Here is a 20,258-nt window from a genome sequence, read left to right as displayed (position 1 = left end):
AGTTGTCATCTAATAGTTACATACACATGAAGTCATCATTTACCTACATTAGTGACAGAAGATATTCTCAGGTATGCAAGGGCTTTGAAATTGTATAATCAACATACCTTAATAAAATTACACAAAAAATAGAAACAAAGTCTTGGGCAAGGGTCAGTAAACTATGCCCTCCTGGCTAGCCACTGGTTTATGTACTGTCTATGGCTGCTTTTGAGCTACAAGCTACACAGAGGTGAGTAGCAGCAACTAGTACTAGTAGTTGTCTTGGCCAGCAAGCCTAAAATATTTATCATGCCCTTTAAGAAAAAATTTACAACCCCCAGCTGAGGAAATTCTTTAACCAACAACAAAAATCAATCAAAGAAATAAAGACAGGGAAGATGAAATCAATTAAGAAGTGAGCAATAAATTGAGTAATAAAATCAGTATAACAGAGTTAAGCTTAAATAATGGTTATTAATACAATAATAATCATGGCAACTGGCATGACATTTATTATGTATAGGCACTTTATATGAATTATTTAATCCTCCCAACTGCTCCATGACATTGTACTATTACACCCACCCCTTGTTAAAGAAGAGTAAACTAAGGTACAGTGTGTCCAGGGTCACCGAGCCAGAATTCAAATCCAGGCAGATCCCTAGTGCACACACTCTTGGCTATTCTGCCAAAATGTAAAATGTATAGTAATGAAGTGTAAGAAATATCCCTGAAAGAGAAAATATGTAATGTAAAGTCATTTAAAGAAATAATATGGAATAAAAAAATGCCAGATTATTAAAATTGTAAAAACTGAGAAGAAAGTGAAAGGAAGCTACATTTCTCAACTTCTAAAACATCAAGAGAAATGGATGACTTCATCCTGGATAAACGTCATGTTGCCCCCCACTCCCCAATATACACACACACACTTATAATTTAATTCAAATGCTACCTGTAATTGTAAGCCCTGACAGCTGTCTTTTTTGTAATGTAAGTGTGTTAAGCTTTGGTGGCCAAGGCATGCACTTCCCAAAGATGGCTATCTCAAACAGACATATTGCCAGCTACACGACTAGATGGAGCTGGGCCACCTCCCTGCATGGAGCCTCCTTTGTTTTAGAGATTGCGGGTGATTTTGATCACTAACCATTTGGGCCACTTGTCTTTTCCCCAGTAAATTCTAGCTCTTATTTTTATTTATTTTAAAATAAAAATTTTTTTTATGATTCTATTCATTTACAAGAGAGAGCACATGCACAAGCAGGACAAGGTGGAGGGGCAGAGGGAGAAGCAGGCTCCCCACTGAGCAGGGAACCCAATATGGGGCTCGATCCCAGGACCCTGACATCATGACCCTAGCTGAAGGCAGATGCTTAACCCACTGAGCCACCCAGGCACCCCCTGGCTCCTATGTTGTAAATTTAGCAATGAACAGTAAGCCTGTGAAACCCTAGGCCCCTACCCTCAAGTCCAATAAAAGCAGTACCCCAGGCCAATGTACCCTCAGCACTCTCTACCTGTGACCTCGCTCACTGTGTGGGCCTAGGTGTGCTGTGTAATTTCCAGGTCTTTTAAGTAATAAACCTTTTTTTTTTTTCAAAGTTTCCTGATAGTTGTTGCTGAAGAGCATCTTGCAATTACAATTGGAACCACAGGGTTGGTCCAGTCATGACATTGTTTTGGAAAGGGGAGATGTCTGTGGAAGCTCACCAGGCCCAAATGAATGCTCCCAAGGCATTTCTAGGTGACTGAGTTACGTTCTATAATGCCGAAGCTAAGGTCTCAGCAAAACAACTGAAATAGGCAGCAGAAGTGCATGACTGTGCAGTTAACTGAGGGGAATGCCCTCTACCTGCACCTTGCCTACCAACTACCTAACTCAGGAGGTAACACCATCTGAGAAATTAGCACTGCTTGCTGGGGGGTGGGGGAGGGCGTGTCTGTCAGGCTGCCACGTGCTTTCTCATCTTGCCTCTGTCCTGTGTTACCTGGGGTAGCCAACCCAAAACGTCAGGGCTGCTGTAATAATCCAACTATCTCCCCAGAGCAGCATGACTGAAGCCATCTGGTCTAACAAGACTATTAGACTACTAATTACAAGGGCCTTAACTGACCATAAGTGTGCATCAGGGTACTCCAAGCCTCAAGGCCAAGGCCAGTTAAGGAGAGTTGACTGGATCACAAGGCTTTTGTCACTGCCCGAGGAGAGGCTCTAGGCTAAAGGCATAAGGCAAAGATTGCCATTAGTGAGGACGGGAGAACTTCACCTTGACCAGGGAGCCAGAGAGCCGTACCAGGACTATATGTCCTTCCCCAGAGAGTGAAATAGCCTTGCAAATGGAAACCAGTGGCACAACCAGAGGAAAAATACAACAGAGGAAAATACAACAGGCCTACGGTCTTTGTATCACTACTTCACTCACTACTGTTGCTCTTCATTCACTGACCCAACCGGGTATTATGGGTCCAATCCCTGGTGTGATGTTGCTAAAAAAAATTAACAGATAAATATAAATGTCCTGACCATCTGGTGCCAGCCAGCGTCTCCTAAGAACCCCGAGAAGGGACACCAGCTCTTTGAAAAATGCAAAACCCCACGGACGCTTCCTGGATGTTATTCAATGTCATGTATACAACATGCCAAGACTCTGGTATCACACTCCAGAGGCCTACGGGCTTTTCCCAAAGACCCTTTGCATATCACCTGAGTGGAGGCAGACCTCAATCATGGAGAGGTCTCTTGGGACACCCTGAAAAAAGCAGCAGCCACCTATAAAGGAGGCTCACAGTGATGTCATCCAAAATTTTCTGGTAATAACACATAAGATATATTTTTTTAAGATTTTATTTATTTGAGAGAGAGAGTTAGCGAGAGCAGGAACACAAGCAGGGGGGAGTGGGAGAGGGAGAAGCAGCTTCCTGCAAAGTAGGGAGCCCGATGCAGGGTTTGATCCCAGGACCCTGGGATCATGACCTGAGCCAAAGGCAGATGCTTAACAACTGAGCCACCCAGGCACTCCAATAACACTTAAGATTAAGGTCACAGGAAAAAAAAATCTAGAAGTAGAAACTGAGATAAAAAAACTATACCTTAACTGAAATTCAAACTTTTAAGATTTTATGTAGCAGGAAACAGAGAGGGGAACTAATTGGCTATTGCAGGTTTTCTTATTTGTTTGAAAGGGCTCTGAATTGTTAGTCACAGCTGCCAAAATGTGTCAACTGGACAGTAACTCTAAAGACCCTAAAATCCGTAACTGTCCTGAAGATCTATCTGGGCTATATGCTTGTTTTCTCCAAGATATTACAGATCCTGAGCCCCATCAGTTTTTCCCTGAACAGGGCAGAAGTGAGAAACACATCTCAGGAGGCATCCTTGCCACCAGGGGAATAGATGACTGGGTTACTGAGGCTTCCAGCAGGGAGGGAGAAGGAAAGGGGAAGGACAAGTCCCCTAGAACCACTGATACTCATACCAGGGCCCTCCCTCTCCTCATTTATTGCCTGGCTCTCCGTGCCCATCCTTCCATCACAGTGATCAATGCTAAGGATCACAATGAATAGAAAACATTAAGATAAAGCCCATGTCCTGCTGTGCAAAATTGGCATGGTCCAGTGGGTTTATCATTTCCAGGACCACAGTAACCCAAATGACCCCCTCCTTCATTTCCAACCCTTAAAAGAGGTCCCATTTGACCCTGAGTCCAGAGAATTAGTTCTAGTGTGCCCCCTCGAATCACAGGGTAGTGCTACTACATTTTAATTGGGACTGCCAAAACCAGCCAAAAGGCACCAACACGCCTAACAGTTTCTTTTTAGGTCCCTTGAAGATGTAAATCTTAGCATGTCTTTAAAAGGTAAATACCTCAGGGGGTAACCAAAACACCACCCAAGACTAAAAGAAACAAAAAGGAGAAAGAGGCCTTCTAAAATACCAACTGCTGGGCGCCTAGGTGGCTCAGTAGTTAAGCGTCTGCCTTCGGCTCAGGTCATGATCCCAGAGTCCTGGGATCGAGTCCCACATCAGGCTCCCTGCTCAGCAGGAGACCGGCTTCTCCCTCTCCCACTCCCCCTGCTTGTGTTCCTGCTCTCACTGTGTCTCTGTCAAATAAATAAATAAAATCTTTAAAATAAAATAAAATAAAATAAAATACAAACTGCTATAAAAGCTCCATGAGAACTGCAATGCCTAGAACAAAAGTTTAAAAGAAAAAAATAGCAAGGAAGCATAGAAACATGAGGTGAAGGAAGACCAAATAAACCACAACGAAGTTAAACGAACTAAATTCCTCTACTAAAAGGCAAAATGCTCCCAGATTGGATCAAACCATGTTATTTATAAGAAATATATAAAAAAATAATAAAGATAAGAAATTGTTGAAAATGGAATATTGAAGTCCCCTAATATTTAATTTATTGTCGCTTACTCCCTTCAGATCTGTATTTGCTTAATATACTTAAGTGTTCCAAAGTTGGATGCATGTGTATTTAAAACTGTTATATGTGGGCGCCTGGGTGGCTCAGTTGGTTGGGCGACTGCCTTCGGCTCAGGTCATGATCCTGGAGTCCCGGGATCGAGTCCGGCAGCGGGCTCCCTGCTCGGTGGGGAGTCTGCTTCTCCCTCTGACCCTCCCCCCTCTCATGTGCTCTATCTCATTCTCTCTAATAAATAAATAAAATCTTAAAAAAAAATAAAACTGTTATATCCTCTTGATGAATTAACCCTTTATCATTACATGATGACTCTGTCTTTTTTGTTTTTGACAAAGTCTATTTTGTCTGATACAAGTATAGCTATCCCTGCTCCCTTTTGGTTTCATTTTGTGTAGAATCTTTCTGTGTACTTGCACTTCGAACTTATGTATTCCCTTTAGCTGAAGTGAGTCTCTTGTAGGCATATATAGTTGGGTCTCGTTTTCTGTGAATTCAGCAACTCTCTGCCCTTTGTTTGGAGAACTTAATGCACTTCATTTAAAGTAATTATTGATTGGTAAGTACTTAAGAGTTGCTATCTTATAGTTTTCTGGATTTTTTGTAGTTCTTTTTCTTTTCTTGCTGTATTGCTTGGTGAATTTATGATTTTCTTTAGTTTCCTTTTATCTTGTATGTTTCTACGATAGCTTTTTATTTTGTGGTTACCATGAGGCTTACTTAAAACATCTTCCAGATATGTCTATTTTAAAATGATAAATTTGATTGCATACAAAATTTCTACTCCTTCCTCCCAACATTTTGTTTTTGATGTCACAATATACATTTTTTATACTGTGTATGCATTATTAATGTAGGTATAGCTCATTTTAATACTTATGTCCTTTAACTTCTATACTAGAGTTTAACTCTAGTGGTTAACACACCACCATATTATAGTATTAGAGTACTCTGAATCTAACTATGTACTTACCTAACCAGTGTTTTCTATATTTTCATGTTACTAGTTAGTGTCATTTCACTTAAGCATGAAGAACTTTCAACATTTTTTTATGGCAGGTCTAGTAGCAATGAAGTCTCTCAGCTTTCGTTTGTTAGGGAACATACTTATCTCATGTTCTTTTTTTTCAACATTTTTTTATGGCAGGTCTAGTAGCAATGAAGTCTCTCAGCTTTCGTTTGTTAGGGAACATACTTATCTCACCTTCATTTTGAGAGGACAATTTTTTTTTTATTATGTTATGTTAATCACCATACATTACATCATTAGTTTTTGATGTAGTGTTCCATGATTCATTGTTTGCATGTAACACCCAGTGCTCCATGCAGAACGTGCCCTCTTTAATACCCATCACCAGGCTAACCCATCCTCCCACCCCCCTCCCCTCTAGAACCCTCAGTTTGTTTTTCAGAGTCCATAGTCTGAGAGGACAAATTTGTGGGTTAAAGTATTCTTGGTTGGCAGGTTTTCTCTTTCAGTAATCTGAATATATTCTCCATTCTCTCCTGGCCTGCAAGGTTTCTGCTGAGAATTCAGCTGATAGCCTTATTGGAAATTTATATGAGAAATTTGTATTCTCTTGCTACTTTAAAATTCTGTCTTTGTCTTTGATTTTAGTCTGTTTCATTATAATCATTTTGGATTGAAATTTTGTGGTGACCTATTAGTTTCATGAACCTGAATGTCCAAATCGCTCCCCAGGTTTGGGAAGGTCTCAGTCATTATTTCTTTAAGCTTTCTACCCCTTTCTCCCTCTCTTCTCTTTTTGGGACTCCAGTGACGTGTAAACTATTTCTCTTAATAATGTCCCATAAGTCCAGCAGGTTTTCTTCATTTCTTTTCATTCTTTTTCTTTTTGTTCCTCTGCTGGATACTTGCAAATGAGGTCTTTGACCTCACTGATTCTTCTGCTTGGTCCAGTCTTCTGGAGCTATCAAATTCTTCAGTTCAGTCGTTATACTCGTAAGCTCCAAATTTGTTTGGTTCTTTATGTTTTATATCTCGCTGAATTCATTTTGTTCTTCTATTGTTTTTCTGATTTTGTTATTTATCTGTGTTCTCTTGTAGCTCTCTGAACATATTTAGAACAATATCAATTATTTTGAATTCTTTGTTAGGTAATTCTTTTTTTAAAATTTTTTTATTGTTATGTTAATCACCATATATTACATCATTAGTTTTTTTTTTTTTAAAGGTTTATTTATTTATTTAAGAGAGAGAATGAGATAGAGAGAGAGAACATGAGAGAGGGGAGGGTCAGAGGGAGAAGCAGACTCCCTGCCGAGCAGGGAGCCTGATGCGGGACTCGATCCCGGGACTCCAGGATCATGACCTGAGCTGAAGGCAGTGGCTTAACCGACTGAGCCACCCAGGCACCCATACATCATTAGTTTTTGATGTAGTGTTCCATGATTCATTGTTTGTTCATAACACCCAGTGCTCCATGCAGAATGTGCCCTCTTTAATACCCATCACCAGGCTAACCCATCCCCCTACCCTCCTCCCCTCTAGAAACCTCAGTTTGTTTTTCAGAGTCCATCGTCTCTCATGGTTCCTCTCCCCCTCTGACTTACTCCCCTTCATTCTTCCTCTCCTGTTATCTTTTTCTTTTTCTTTTTTCTTAAAATATGTTGCGTTATTTGTTTCAGAAGTACAGATCTGTGATTCAACAGTCTTGCACAATTCACAGTGCTCACCGTAGCACATACCCTCCCCAATGTCTATCACCCAGCTACCCCATCCCTCCCACCCCCAACCACTCCAGTAACACTCAGTTTGTTTCCTGAGATTAAGAATTCCTCATATCAGTGAGGTCATGTGATACATGTCTTTCTCTGACTTATTTCACTCAGCATAACACCCTCCAGTTCCATCCACGTCGTTGCAAATGGCAAGATCTCATTCCTTTTGATGGCTGCATAATATTCCATTGTGTATATATACCACATCTTCTTTATCCATTCATCAGTCGATGGGCATCTTGGCTCTTTCCACAGTTTGGCTATTGTGGACCTTTGTTAGGTAATTCTTGTATCTTCATTTCTTTGTGGTCTGTTACTAGAATTTTTCTTTGGTGAAGTCATGATTCCATGCTTCCTCACGATCCCTGCGGCCTTGTGTAGGTGTCTGTGCATTTGAAGAAGTGGTTATCTTTTCTACTTCATGGACTGCCTTGTGTGAAGGAAGCCCTTTACTGAGGGTGAGGCACACAGGCATGTGCTACAGCCCTGGGTCTGGTGGTGAAGGGTGCCAAGTGCAGGGCTGTGTGGTAGCTCTGGGTCCAGACGTGGTGGTGACTCATCAGCTCAGGATGCTGGGGTCTATCGTACTGATAATTGTGTAGTCCTTTGCAAGAACTACAGGTGATTTGCAGAGGCTACACTGGTGGTTGGCATCCTTGGGCAGAACCTCCAGGTCGAGTGTGTAGGAACCAGGGCAGACAGTGGTAGTAGCTGGGGCCAGTAGTGTGCACATACTCAGCTGTAGGGGCCAGCTGCAAACACACACACAGTGGGTGTGGGCACACTGGCAGCTGCGGTAGCCCTGGCCATCAGCCTGCACTACTGTGGCTGTTGGGTCTTGTCATGGGTGCATAGCAGTAAAGGTGAATGTCCTGAGTCAGCCCACAGGCATACGGGTACACAGGTGGAGGGACTGGTTGCAGGTGAGCCCAGTGGTATAGGCCAGTAACAGGAGATGAGGCCAGATCTGGGCCCACAAACAGCTGTGGGAACCTTGGCTTCTGGCATGTACTTCCATGGCTACAGGATCTTGCCATAGGTTCAAACACCACAATGCAGGCCAGTGAAGGGCATGAGATCAGCAGTATGCAAGAGCATAGCTGGAGGGGTCAGCTCTGAGTGCATACACAGTGGTGGAGATCGGCTGTAGGGGTCTAGGCTGGAGTCTTGCATTTGTGCAGCCTCAGAGGCTTGGCCTGGCTGCTGGTGCAGGTCCCAGGCTCCAGTGGAGAATGGGAGAGAGAGGGTGTCTGGCATCAGTGAATATGAATATTTTGGGGAGAAAACCAGTGAAATCTACAGAAGTATGTGGTAGCTGTGCTGGCCATCAGGATCTTCAGTGGCAAAAGCTGCTGGCGTCTTCCACAGAGCGCATCACTGGGAATCCCGGTCATTCCCACACTATGGCTGATAGTCGTCTCCCTGCCTTTCCTCCTTGTTCCTAGCTAACTCTGTATGTCTCAGTTTTGCAGGTCTCTGGGTGGGGTGAAACTGAAGCAACTCCTCTCATTTGACAACCAAATTCATAGTTACCCAAAACCATTCCAAATTCTGATGCACAAATGGTTTTGAGTACACTATGAATTTGGTAGTCAAATGAGAGGAGAACAACTAATTTCCCCCCAAAAGAGGTAATGAACCCTAACTTTACCCCAGTTTCTCAGAGGTCTAAAGGACTTCACCTTTGAGAGTGATCTCAATTTAGAAAAAATTTCATTCACCTCATGTAGTTTTTTTTATATTAATTTTTTTTTATATTAAATCACCTCATGTAGTTTTGAGGACTAAGCCCAAGTCTAAGCTAGTCTAACTGTACGGCAGATAGAGGATAAAGCTGCCCAAGATGCAAGGTACAGCCATGATGCTAAACCTTGTATAGCTCCTAGAAAAACCCATAACATCTGTGATTACTGGTCTATAGTCAGTCACAGGATAGCCAGGACACCATGACTACAGGGGTAGGGGGCAGGAGTTAAATTGCTATTCCTAGCAGCACTTACTGGGAGGATCTGATTAGAAGACCCATGTTTTCACTCTAATAAAAAAATTTTTTTTTTTTAAGTAGGCTCCACACCAAGCGTGGAGCCCAAACACGGGGCTTGAACTCATGACACTGAGATCAAGACCTGAGCTGAGATCAAGAGTCAGACACTTAACTGACTGAGCCACACAGGTGCCAAATAAATTCTGACCATAATGAAAAAAACATTTAAGAGAGGTAATGTATATTCTTAAAACACACTTAAAATTCACATTTACTTAGTCTGGCTTTTATTTGGAACTCCTAAAACAACGAAAGAAACTACATGAGCCTACCATCATTACATATAGACTCTGCAATGGCTACAAAGAGAACTCTTTATTCTTTATTGCATCTCCATGGGATTTAGTTATTTAACATCAATTGGCAAGGTTTTTTTTTTTTTAAAGAATACAGAACACTACATGTCAAGAACCTGAGTTCAAAATATTCCTAAGATTGTGAAAATTATCTGAATTCCTTCAGCAAGGCTTCAGCTGTACAGACTTATTCCTTCTAATTACTGCTTTTCTACCATTTACATTTTCCTAGAAAATACATTTCAGCCCCAATTCTCAAAAAAGAAGATTTATAATTTCACATCTGAAGAGAAGAAATAGCTATGTTTCTAGTACATAGTACATAACCTGTCTTTGAACTGTATCTCAGCCTCAGTTACTGGATGACCTTCTGAGAGCTGCCAGAAACAGTCTTTCATTTAAATTGCTCTTCCTTACACTGTTATTTGACAGTTGTGTTACAGACAGTATTCAATGCCAGAGATGTCAAAAGGCTTGGATTCCCCAAGAGTTCCTGGGAGCAAGATTCTGAAAGGCATGCCAGTGCTTTACCCTTGGTTAAGGTCACGCTCTACTTTAGGAATGTATTTTCTTCAAATGCATGTTACTATTTTTATGCCCAAATTACATATGCTAGGAGACAGATCCCCACTTCTGTCTTGAAATATCTTAAAAAATAATCATCTATAGGGGTGCCTGGCTGGCTCAGTCCGTAAAGCATGCGACTCTTAATCTCAGGGTTGTAAGTTCAAGCCCCATGTTGGGTGTAGAGATTACTTAAAAATAAAATCTCTAAAAAAATGATCTGCTTGACTTCCATTTCATTCTATGTGGTTTTAGTCCACTCCATATGCTCAATAATAGCCAAAGTGACGGCTTATGCCAAGATACAACTTATTGCGTAGATGCTCAGAATTAGCTGCTTTAATGAAGAGACTGGATATTTGATACTTAATTCATGCTAATTTGAAGGACCTTCTTTACCTGTGACTTGGCTTGGCATTCACCCAAAAGTTACTTGTTTCTTCAGTTTAGTGTCCAAATAGAAAATTTTAGTATTCTAATTAATTTTCTAGATTTCATCATGTATATATTCATAGAGAATAGCTATCATTTTAAAACAGCTTTAAATACTAGGCAGGATTACTAGTATACATCAATATGTATACTAAAATTAAGTATTCAGGGGCGCCTGGGTGGCTCAGTCATTAAGCGTCTGCCTTCGGCTCAGGTCATGATCCCAGGTTCCTGGGATCTTGAGGAAGATAGAAGAATTATAAGGGGCTGAAATCTGGAAAACTTTCTGTAATCTGTTCTAGGGAAAAAAGAAAGGTAAACCGAGGTCCATTTTACACTGTAATCAAGGGTATGGAGATGGATGGGTGGCTGGGTTGCCATTCTACTTAAAGGGACTCAGAGAAGCCACATCCCAAATATCCTTTCATTCAGATATTTTTAGAATGAATAGTATTAGTAAGATACAGTGTTAGGTACTTTGGGGATATAAAACTACATGAAATTCCTACTTCAAGATATTACTTAGTGATACCACATCCATTGTCTAAACTTTCATTAATTAGAGATTCTTTTGAATAATAAACATTTTCCTGCAAATATCTCTGGAGTTGTAATGATTCACAATTCAATGCAAAAAAATTTTTTTTAATTCTAATGCTTGTTTTAAAAAACACAAAATCCTAATTGAGGTATGCTAAGAGAAAGGTAGTTTTGATCTGAAGAATGAAGGGGGAAAAAGAAATAATTTTATACATGAGGGCACTTTCTTGAAAGAGAATTTAGCCTATTTTGTAGTTTTATTTTTCTTATTCCATGAACTTTTATTGCATTGATAAATGCAGCCTAAGAAAGAGGGAAGCCTTTGGGTTTACCAAATGCTTCCCCTATTAGGTTTTGTTCCCACGGGCCTAAGGAGCAGAGAAGTAGAACGAGGAGAGACTTCCTCTCTTCTCTCTCTTCTGGAGTCCCTACCTGAATCTTAGGTATCACAAAGAACTGACTCCCTGGAAAAGCAGCACAAAGCAAGCATAAGCCATTCAAGAGAGGACAAAGTGTACGCAGACATCATTATGGTGGTAGTAGCATCAGCCCACTGAGCACACAAAAACACTCCTGAAGATCTCATTCAGACCCTCTTCTTTAGAACACAGCCTTAGCTTCACTGTTATTGCTGGAAGAGGAGAGCTACAAACATCACATGCCCTTAACCAGATTTCTGTAACATTTTAAGTCAGTATTAGAATTCTATTAGAATTTTCAAAAAGTGAAAATGGATCAATTCAAATAAAACACAAGTATGAAAAGGCAAATAAGAACGAGTTTCTTATTTGTAAAGTGTAAAATTATGAAATCTTCAAGATAGTCAAAATACGTTTCAGTCTTATTTTTGTTTTAAGCCATAATTTGCTTCTTTAGTCTCTGTTCTCCTCTTAGCCTTGTGAACCCTCAGAAGAAATCTCAAAATTCCCAAAATACTAACTTCCTTTTGCAGATAAAGAAAACATTTTAATCTTCTCATATAGTCATAAGCAGAACTAAGAGAGTTAAACACAAACACCACTTATTTCTTGCTCATCTGAGCTACAATTCTTATGTGGTTGTTGATACAAAGATGAAAATGCTTTAACTTTCTCTAACACCAGGGTTACTGAAATGGCATAGTGTTCTCAGAAACAACTGGCTGAAAATGAATTCAGTATCATAAATATTTGATACATTTAAAAGCATTAATTTATTGTTTTGAAAAAGCTACATTATTATAAAATCAACACATTAACCTTAAGAACAGGTAATGTCAGAGAAAGAAGTTACTGGTAATCAACACAATGAGATACTTTTGGCTTTAGAACATGCAAATGAGTATCTCTAAAATTCTAAGCATCTCTTACAGGCAGAGAAATAACATAGAGTAAGATCATCCTTTCATCTGCTCTGTCTTACTCCTCATAATGTCCACTTAGCAATGGTAGATAATCCTAGACATAAAAAGCTTATGCAGATTAATAGCTAAACCAAATTTTTTCTGTAACTTCCCCAACTCCAATGTCCCAATAAAAAAGATTTGTTTTTTGTTGTTGTTGTTGTTTTTTAAAGATTTTGTTTATTTATCAGAGAACAAGAGAGAGAGAGAAATAGCATGAGAGGGGAGTGGGTCAGAGGGAGAAGCAGGCTTCCTGCAGAGCAGGGAGCCCGATGCGGGGCTTGATCTCAGGACTCCGGGATCGTGACCTGAGCCGAAGGCAGTCGCCCAACCAACTGAGCCACCCAGGCGCCCCCCAATAAAAAAGATTTTTAACTGCCTTAAATCTGTTGACAGATCTCAGTATGCTGCCTTGCCCGAATTTTTCAACAGATCACTCAGACTGAAAAACATTTTCATCTATAACTTCTGTTAACATTTTCATCAGATGGAATGGCACTGATCAGCACCATTATCTCCAAGTCACATACTTGGTGACTGGCTCCTGAGTTTAGAATGGCAAGAGAAATAAAATATAAACATTCACTTGAATGCTGTTGTAATTTCTCAAAAGGTTTGTGAGAAATAAGCGTCACAATGAGAATGTGGTTTACTTCTCAGTATATGAAATCCTGCTATAGTGAAAATCACTGAATTCAATTACTCCACTGATTCCTCAAAATCTAAAGAGGGAATCAAAATCAGAATACACTGAATTATGCCTGACTCTCATTAGGTCTTTTCCTAGGTACTGAACATACCATAGCATTTTTTGCTTTTGATTTTTCTGGTGGCTTTTTGAAGATTAATAGTAACTAATAAGGAAGATGCTTAATAATCAACTTTTATAATTGTTTTATTACTGCTTCCTTAAGCTATCTAGAATTATTTTCATGTTATGAGGCCACAGTGCAGTGCTAATAACTTCCATTAGAACACATATGAACTGTGGGGGGGTCCACTTATATGTGAATTTTTTTTGATACAGTACAGTACTATAAATGTATTTTCTCTTTCTTATGATTCTTTCTTATTAATAACATTTTCTTTTCTAGCTTACTTTAAGAATACAGTATATAATACATGTAGCATACAAAATATGTGCTAATTGAATTTATGTTATCAGTAAGGTTTCCAGTCAACTGTAGGCTATTAGTAGTTAGTTTTGGGAATCAAAAGTTATATATAGATTTTCAACTGTGGGGGGAGGGAGAAGTGTCAGCACCCTTGACCCCAGCGTTGTTCAAGGGTCAATTGTATGTGACATTGTAATACTAAGCACTTTTTGTAAATCACCCACCATGTTTAAGCTAGGAGCTGACCACCAACAAGTAAAGGTGTCTAGACCAGTAGAGCTCATGGAGTGGTTTCCAGAATTTAAGGGTCAGTGTGATTTTACCGGTTCTAACATGGTTCAATTAAAGGAGTTACACAGTCGGTAATCTGAAAGTTCTGCTCTGTGATCCTTCTGACACTTTGAAAGATAATGAAGGTAACAGGACTGAGTAGTGGATACAAATTAAAATCTCATTTCAGCTCAATAAACATTTACAGGGACTACTGCCATTGTATATAGTGTATATCAGTACAGTTCTCCAAGTTGGTCTCTTCATTTAATGCAGTACTCTTTCTAACACATCATGCCTATTGAATGCAAATTCTATTCAAAGTCACAAAAAGGCTTAAAAACTCCTACCAATTCTGCTGGGGTTTTCTTAATGACCAGGTTTATGGATCTTTTAAAATCAGATATGAACTGGCATTTTGTGATAGGATATCAAGAATAAAAACCCAGGCAGATTATATACCTACTAAATACTAGGCACTGAACTAGGAACTTTATATTCATGATCTCATAATCCTCAAATAAGTAATTTGGGTTTGGGATTATTGTCACCTTCATTTTGCAAACAAAACAGATAAACAAGTTCACTGACTTGCCCCTAATCACAAAGCTAAGAAGTGGTGGGGCCAGGATTTGAACTGAAGTCTATTTTGGAAAACGATACCCTACCAAAATAACAACTAGTTTAACAGTACTGAAGATCAGAAATGTTCTTTTATTTTAGTTCACTATTTTGGATCTTCACAACAAATCGATATATATCTACATTGTTAGAGCACTGGTCCACCACATGAATTTATTCAGACACATTGGTATCCCAAAGACAGCTGTGGTAAGGCATATTAGCCTATATTTCTTCATTTTTCTGTCAATGGAGGGAAGTAGGGTAAGAGTGGTCAGAGCTATGGCAGGAACTGTGTATTGTGTATGTCATTTATTAAAAACTACCTTAAAGTTTTATCTTTATAGATGACTAGTCTACAGAAGGAAGAGGCAGTTACTTTTGTCTGATATGTCACACATGGAAAAAACTTCAGAATCACTTCTTTGAAACATACAAATCAGATCTCTTTGGTTCAATTTAGGTAGATTTATTTTATTTTATTTTATTTATTTATTTGACAGAGAGAGAGGGAGAGAGAGAGAGCACGTGCACAAGCAGGGGGAGTGGCAGGCAGAGGCAGAGGAAGAAGCAGGCTCCCCACAGAGCAGGGAGCCCAACTTGGGGCTTGATCCCAGGACCCTGGGAGCATGACCTGAGCAGAAGGCAGAGATTTAACTGACTGAGGCACCCAGGTGCCCCAAGTTAGGTAGATTTTAATAAAGTATAACAGAGAGCTAGAAACATACATTTTTTTGGTTTGTTTTTCTGAATGGTTAGAAAAAAAAGCCATGTAGAATAGCATACTTTTTTTTTTTTTAAGATTTTATTTATTTATTTGACAGAGAGAGAGAGAGAGACAGTGAGAGAGGGTACACAAGCAGGGGGAGTGGGAGAGGGAGAAGCAGGCTTCCCGCAGAGCAGGGCGCCTGATGCGGGCTCGATCCCAGCACCCTGGGATCATGACCTGAGCCGAAGGCAGATGCTTAACGACTGAGCCACACAGGCGCCCCAGAGAGTAGCATACTTATCAACCAAATGGTTTAGCTTTAAAAAATCAGCAATTCATCAGTGCTCTAAATGAGTCAAATTGAATTTTGTGCTTTAAGGAGTAATGCTCTAAGATTCAAAAGTGAATATTCAACACAATTAGAAAAACTGAGCCAATTTTCTTCTTTAGTGGAGAAATGATAGATCAATATGTATTTTAATGGGGAAGTAGAAACATTAATAAAGTCTATACAATGTACAATCTATTTTCACAGAATACAAGGGCTTCAAACAAAGGAAGATTTAACTTCACAGTTTTTTTTTTCCTTAACTTTACCTTGATACTTTTTCTTCCTCTTTCTCAGGTGGTTCTATATACATGTTACACAGAATTCAAACAAATGAAATTATATGTAACTTTTAATTCATTAACTCTACAAACGTCTTACTTCCCCCTCCAATCAACTTTTTTCATAGTCCTGTATGCTCCCTATAAACAATTAAAAAGAAAAGTTTATACTTACTAGAAAGAACAGTTGTAAGGAAAATGTAGTCCGAAAAGGATATGAGTCCACATTCTCCAAGGGTGTAAAATATACTGCCTTCATCAGCAAATTTTTCTCGTTCCTGGGCAATTTTCTATTAAATACATGGGTCCCACAAAGAGATAAAAAGAAGACATAGCAGAATGAGAACAGAGATTAGAGATGAATCACCATTTATGTGATAGTTTTACACTACTTATCATAAGCAATTCTCTGATGGCCATTCCAAATTAATGGATCCTTTACAGTTTCCAAGATGATTAAAATTATAAGACAAATGATGATTTTGCTTGTTTCAAAACTGGCTTAATATGAACACTAGAAAACAATTTCAATTTTATGAACTCCTGCTATTTGACATATACTGGTCCACTTCGGACTGGTTTTGTTTCTTGGATTTAAAAACAATCTACCTGAATTGTTGGAATGACTATCTTTTACACCTGAAACTAATATAACACACTATGTTAACTATACTAGGATTAAAATAAAAACTTAAAAAAATAAAAAAATAAAAACAATCCACCTTTTTCTATAGAGGCATATAAAGTAGAAACAAACAAACAAAAGAAACAAAAAAACAAAAAAAACCCAAAATGAAATCTGTACAACTTGCCCAAAAGAAGTCAGTTAATTGCCTAAGAAAAACTATACCACTCGTGATCAGAAATGAAGAGGTAAGCAACTATTTTCAAGGACCACACAAATGCTCAGAAAAATAAATTCTGATATAATAATTTTAATTTTTACCTTATGATCCCCAAGAATCTTGGGTTTGGAATGAAGGACAGTTTGCAGAGCAAACAGCGCCTCTGAAAGATAATGGTAAATCAAGGCATGCACACTAATATTTAGGCATGATTTAATTTAGTTGTATTTATTGATACCTTGCCAGAGGTTCCTAAGTTTCAGCTATTTCATGAAACTCTCCTAAAACTTACATTTTATTCTAAGTATATATTAATTTTTGTTTAATCTATAAAACTCACAAAGAGTTGATTCTTAGCCTTGGTAATGGCCTGTCTGGCAAGCGGTGTCCTCCTGTGTGTTTAAGCAAAGCTACCTGTTTTCTTAATTTCTAGCCAAATGATAAACTTAGTGGTGACACTGAAGATATTTTCAAAAACTGAAAAGGATCCACCAAAGAGTTAGACTTGGAACTAATTTCCGTAAGTTCCGGACCAACTAAAAATAGTCAAGGAATTATTCTGGGTACCAAAAGTAGAAATAGGAGGTTTTAAGAACCCAAACCAACAAAGAGCAATCAAAGTAATAATGTCATGCAAGCACAAAATAAGAAGCAGCATTGCAAACGTAACCTCAGAGGAGTATCATGAAAACTAAACCAACAAGCACCACCACACCAGCATCCAGGTACACAACTATTCAATAGGTTACCTCTGTCTAGTGAAGATCCCATCATACATCACAAAAGAAAGAAAACTAGTTAGCCAACTGAAAATACAAGTACCAAATGAATCATCATGATCTTCTTAATAAACCTATCCAAAATAGCCTTATTGGGTATTTGTTTATTCATATGAAATGGTAAGCATAAACAGGTAAAAGTCCATAGTTGAATGCTAACAAAGCAGTGAGGTTCTGATGGCACGTTCTAGTTAGGAAAGGACTTCTTTGACTCATCTGTGGTGGACAGAAAGCATGGTTCTGTTTGACAGCATTTAGAGATTACTTCTCGGAACTGACAACAAAAATGCACACACAGTCCAATGGGTTCAAATTAAGGTTAGATCTCATATCACACTTGATCTTCTACCAAGAGACTGAACACAAATTTCAAAGAAAAAAAAAAGGCTATGGGAAGAGAACTAGAGCAGCAAAGCCTTTCACTGGAAAGTTAACATTTTAATTTCTCAAAAAAGGGAAATAAATGGTTACATTTTTTACATTATCCAAGATACTGCAAAAATAAAGTATGTGAATAAGAAAAATTACATGAGAATAGGCTCCCAAAGGCATAACATTACTAGCTAGAACAATAAACATGTATAAAAGCTGAGTGCTTTGCATTAATTACATAATGATCATACAGAGAGATTGCCATAAGCAAATAAAATAAATATTGGGATCCAGAAGTTGAGAAACACATAAAGTCTTAAAGACAGAGTGAAAAGAGGCAGCTAAGACAAAGAAGCGTATCTAACAGTATTTTTTTTCTAACAATCATCTGGACTATGCTACACTTCCAAAGATGACAAAAAGATAAATCTAATTCTGTTGGTAACTTTTAATTTTGATATAATTTCAAACTCAGAAAAGTGGAAAGATCAATATAAGAAATTATCATATACTTTTTTCCTCCTATACTTTTTACCCACGTTCACTGATAGTTTACATATTACCTTAGCTGTTTCATCATTTTATATAAATATTCTTTTATACCTCTGAGAGTTCAATACACACGCCCCTTTACATTTAAATACTCTACTATATACTTCCTATGAACAGACATTCTCTTATATACCACAGTATAAATTTAATTAAAACCAGAATATTTAATACTAATACATACTATTATCTAATCCAGTCTTTTAAATGTAGTTAACTATTACAAAAATTTCCTTTCTAACGATTTTCGCCCCAGCCCGAGATGGAATCCACAATCATAAGTGGATTAATTCATGTCTCTTCAACCTCTGTAATCCAAAACAGCTTTTTTTGCCCTTTTTTATTTTTTCCTTTGGAGGTTTATTGTTATTTTTGATCATAGAAAAATTTATGTAATATAAATTCACCATTTTAACCATACAATATGTGGGCCTTTGGGTTTTGCTTCATGCACATGTCTTCTAGGTTCATCCACGTTGAAGCATCCACTTAGTACTTCATTTCTTTTAATCACCAAATAATATTTCATTGGATACATACCATGATTTGTTTGTCCATGCATCCATTAAAGGATATTTGGGGTGTTTTGAGCTTTTGGCTCTTGAGAACAGTACTACTGTGAACATTCATGTGCAATTTGACTATCTGCTTTCAATTCTTTGGGCTTTGTGCCCAGGAGTAGAACTGCTGGGTCACATCATAACTCTATGTTGAAGTTTTTGAGGAATGGCCAAAATGTTTCTCAGAGCGGCTGCACCATTTTACATTACTACTACCAAAGTACAAAGGCTCTAATTTCTCTACACCTTCATCAACACTTATTTCCTTTTTAAAAAAAAATTATAGCCAGGGCTCCTGGGTGGCTCAGTTCATTAAACGGCTGCCTTTGACTCAGGTCTTGATCTCAGGGTCCTGGGATCAGCCCTGCATTGGGCTCCCTGCTCAGTGGGGAGTCTGCTTCTCCCTCCCCCTCCTCCACCCCACTCATGCTCTCTAATAAATAAAAAAAAATCTTAAAAAACTATATTGCTATTCTAGTGAGTGTGAAGTGGTATTTCATTGTGGTTTGATTTACTTGTCCTTTTGTTATTGAGTTGTAAAAGTTCTTTATATATGCCTTTTTTTTTTAGTTCTTCATATATTCTGTATACAAACCTGTAACAGGTATGGTTTGCAAAAGTTTTGTCCATTCTGTTCATTGCCTTTTTACTACCTTGATAATGTCCTTTGGTGCACGAAAGGCTTAAATATTGAAGTTCAATTTGCTTGTGCTTTTGATATCGTATCTAAGACTCCAACACCAAATCCAAGTTTATGAAGATTTACTATGTTTCTTCTAACACTTTGGTAGTTTTAGCTTTTACATTTAGGTTATTGATCCATTTTGAGTTAATTTTTGTGTGTAATGTGAAGTAGAGATCCAACTTCATTCTTTTGCATGTGAATATCCAGTTGACCCCACACTATTTGTGGACATTCTTTCACCACAGAATGGTCTTCACACCTTGTTGAAAATCAATTGACTATAAATATGTGGGTTTATTTCTGGGCTCTCAATCTCATTCCATTGATATATATGTCTTTTTTATGCCAATACCATACTGTTTATATTTTTATAATTTTTTAAAATTGTGGTAAAATGTACAAAAATTTTTTTGAAGTGTACAACTCAATGGTAGTAGGTGCATTCACAATGTTATGTGACTATCACCACTATCTAGTTCCAGAACTCCTTCCCCATAAAACACTCACACTCCACTGCCCCACTTCTTCTAGCCCCTAATCTACTTTCTGGCTCTATGGACTCATCCAGATATTTCATATAAATGGAACCAAACAGTTATTCTGTAGATTACAATTAAAATCTTAAATTTACAACAATCTAGTTTGAATTAATACCAACTTAGCTTCAATACTACTAAAACAAACTCTGCTCCTCTAGAGCTCTCTTTAAATATTTTCATAAATTACATC

At 38.3% G+C, this 20,258-nt stretch overlaps 1 protein-coding gene across 2 annotated transcripts in view; it reads right to left on the bottom strand.

Moving 5' to 3' along the window:
* The window catches only part of MICU1 (mitochondrial calcium uptake 1), a 247,185-nt gene that overhangs the window by 97,658 nt on the left and 129,269 nt on the right, over positions 1-20,258 (bottom strand). For both annotated transcript variants that reach the window (XM_073878854.1, XM_025850225.2), the window contains one exon: positions 15,915-16,029. In XM_073878854.1, coding sequence (XP_073734955.1) covers positions 15,915-16,029 — 115 coding nt within the window. The remainder of the gene's footprint in view (positions 1-15,914; positions 16,030-20,258) is intronic.

Source organism: Callorhinus ursinus, unplaced genomic scaffold (assembly GCF_003265705.2).
Source record: "Callorhinus ursinus isolate GAN/ISIS: 27379988/994484 unplaced genomic scaffold, GSC_fseal_2.0 scaffold31, whole genome shotgun sequence".
Lineage (NCBI taxonomy): Eukaryota > Metazoa > Chordata > Mammalia > Carnivora > Otariidae > Callorhinus > Callorhinus ursinus.
Note: the sequence above shows the minus strand (reverse complement) of the source record. Positions and strands in the feature narration are given on the sequence as shown.